We start from the raw sequence: 2,975 nt of genomic DNA on the forward strand, positions 1-2,975 counted from the left end.
GGCGGAGGGGGCGGCGGGGGGGGCAGCGCCTGCTGCAGCCGGTACCGCTGGGTGTTCAGCCGCCGGGGCATCATGTGAGGGTATGGCTGTGGGGAGAGACAGCGCACTCAGAGCTGTGCCAGCCCCATGGCATCCCCCCACCCCTCCACAAAACGGGCACTCACCACACCAAATGGCAGTTCTTGGTGCAGTGGGTCGTGGGGGAGGTAATGCAGCGGCACAGAGGGGGACAGCGTGGGAGTGTGGTGGGATGAGGGGTACGTGAAGCCCGCAATGGGGTGCTGCTCCCCTCGCAGGTCCACGTCATTGTCTATCCTCTGCAGAGGCTGTGGAGGGAACAGTTAGGCTGGGAGGGGTGTCCCAAATTACACCCCCCTGGACAATAGCAGGACAGAAGCACCCTGGGCATCCCACACATCAACTCCATCTCAGGCCCATGGGCGCTGCAGGAGGACAAGACCCCAAGGTGGTATTCTTTGGGCCGTGGGGTACACTGTGTCCTCAACCCTCACCCCCACCCCAACTCACCATGCGCGGGTGCTGGGCTTGGAGAGGTACAAACTGCCCCAGGGGGGCCATGTGGGGCGGCTGGTGGGGGGGCACTGGCGGCGGAGGCGGGTGCAGGATGTAATGGTCGCTGGAGATGATGGGGGGGAACGTCTGGTAGGAGACGGGGAGCTGCTGCATGGCGCATGCCTGGATCAGCTGTGGGGGGAGAGAAAGAAAAACAGGGGTCAGACACCCACTATGGGCACGGCTGCACCGCTGCCCCCTCTCCAGGGCCTCTGACAGACCCCGTGCCCTCAGAAACTTGCACTCCAGTGGGCTTGGGTACCCACGCGACCCCTGGGCACCCACAGCCCAGGCTGTCCCCAGGTGTCCCTGGCCATGACTCACCGGGGGCGGGAGGCAGCAGAGCGGGTAGTGCTGTCCACTGAACATCACTGAGCATGCTGGGAGCTGCTGCGTGCTGCACCCAGGGATGTGCTGGCCGGCGTGGATGGGGAAGCCTTGCGTCGTGACGGTGGTAACCGTGTAGGAGAGAGGGACAGGTCCCTGGTGCACCTGAGGACAAGGCACCAAGGGCACGGTCAGAGTACAGCCCCGGGTCAGCTGTCCCTGTCCTAGCACGGTGGCAGCAGGGTGCTGAGCACTGGCACACAGCCACCCGGCATCTCTGTCCCACTGGTGGGGGTGTGTGGTGTGTGTCTGAGTGCAGGCTGGGTTCAAGGAAAGGTCTGTACCCCACTTTGCTCCCCGCAGACAGGTTAGCATGGCCTCCAACCCAGAACCACTACCACGGTTGATGGTGACAGTTGTGACATGAACAAACATATGAGGGGAACTGTCCCCAGCCCCAGGGAGCAGGGACCACCCTGGGCACACCCAAGCTGGCAGGGGGACCCCAGGGTTTAAGTACTCAGAGGAAAAGAGCACTGGCAGCCTCAGGGCTGGGTGCTCCTAGCAGCAAGCAACTGGCCAGAGGGGACCCAGGGACGTGTCTTGGGACCACCCCAGACACCAGCCCGGGGCCACCACAGTCACCCTTAGGACTGGGGCTGGGGGCTGCAGCACCTACCTGGTCATGCAGATCCACCATGAATGGGTTCTGGTGGGGTGGGTGAGCTGCCGGGTGAAGCATTCGTGGCGGCGTGCTGGGGAGAGCGTAGGAGCGGGGCTCATCTACAGGGATGTGCGGCTGCTGGGGGAAGGCAGGGTGCAGCTGGGGCTCATCCTGGCCCAGCAGGGTTGCCAGAGGTCGGTCGCGTCGTCCCCACTGACGCCTGGCAGGGGGGCTGCGGGGCCACCGCAGGAGAGAAACAGAGCAGGAGTGACCCCTGGGCCAGGGGCACCACAGCCCCGGGCAGGGTGGCCGCAGGCGGGTCAGTGGCAGCCTGGCTCCCAGGGCACTGTGCTGGGCCAGGGTCCCTGCCAGGCCAGGGAGCTCCAGAACCGGTTTCTCTGCTCACCCTGCATGTGCCCCCCCACACCCCATGTCCTCAGCACAACAGGGACCTCTGCTCCCCAGGAACCCATTGGCAGGGCCAGGTGGATGAGCTTCCCTGCTGCAATCTCCCCCCCCCATACCCCCAGGAGTTCGTGGCTTGCCCCAGCAGGACCACAAAAACGGGTCCCGTGTCCCCACACACCATGGGTGACAGGGTTCCACACCACCCTGCACCCCATACCTTCGCCGGAGGTGATCGGGGCTGCTGCAGGGTCCCCCCGAGAAACGGCGCTGGTTAAAAGGGGCAGAGGGTGGCCGCCTATTCACTGCCAGTTCCCATGGTCGCATTGGTGACGTCGGGAGGCGGATGGGCACGCGGGACCTCAGGCTCCAGGCAGGGTGAGACACCAACACCTTGGATCCTGCGAGAAGGACAGCAAGTCACGGCACCCCAACCGCCAGGGCTGCAGGGGCTCCAAATACTCTCCGCAGCACCACTACTTTGGGAGAGGGAAGGGAGGAGAAGCACAGGGCGAGGCCGGGACAGCCATTGCACCCACAGAGCAAGGAGGGATCACAGCCCGCCTGACTCCTTTCCCCACAGCCACTCCACGCTGGGAGCTCAGCCACCCACAGCACACAAGTGACTCTGAGCCACCCCAGCACCACTGTCCCCCCACGGCTCAGCCTGCCGCTCCCTCCCCGCAGGGATGGTAACGCTGATGACTGGAGCTCTTACTGCTTCAGGACTAGACCTGCGCCCACCCCATCTCCTGGTGCTGGATGCAGCCCTGGGGAGGGCTAGAAAGAGCCCACCCATCCCACCCCACCCCCCAGGTACCAACCCAGTTACCATCCCTCCACTGTGTGGCCAGAGCCACCCCCCCACGCAAGACACAGACACTGAATGAGAGAGAAGCACTTGTTTTTGGCACAGACAAAAGCAAGCAGCAAAGGGCCCTGTGGGCTGCGGCACCATCCCAGGCTGCTCACTGGCTGACTGGGAGTCTGAACCCGGGGGGGGGGG

At 64.6% G+C, this 2,975-nt stretch overlaps 1 protein-coding gene across 1 annotated transcript in view; it reads right to left on the bottom strand.

Annotated features, from left to right (window-relative positions):
• The window catches only part of RNF44 (ring finger protein 44), a 2,879-nt gene extending 132 nt beyond the window's left edge, over window positions 1-2,747 (bottom strand). The window contains exons 1-6 of the mRNA XM_026858518.1: window positions 2,190-2,747; window positions 1,580-1,796; window positions 898-1,065; window positions 529-705; window positions 165-326; window positions 4-86 (exon numbers count right to left, since the gene is read on the bottom strand). Of these exons, the coding sequence (XP_026714319.1) occupies window positions 4-86; window positions 165-326; window positions 529-705; window positions 898-1,065; window positions 1,580-1,796; window positions 2,190-2,296 (914 nt within the window). The 5' untranslated portion in view covers window positions 2,297-2,747. The remainder of the gene's footprint in view (window positions 1-3; window positions 87-164; window positions 327-528; window positions 706-897; window positions 1,066-1,579; window positions 1,797-2,189) is intronic.
• Window positions 2,748-2,975: the final 228 nt, after the last annotated feature.

This window comes from Athene cunicularia (assembly GCF_003259725.1).
Source record: "Athene cunicularia isolate RWA chromosome 13 unlocalized genomic scaffold, athCun1 chr13_part1, whole genome shotgun sequence".
In the NCBI taxonomy this organism is placed as follows: Eukaryota; Metazoa; Chordata; class Aves; order Strigiformes; family Strigidae; genus Athene; species Athene cunicularia.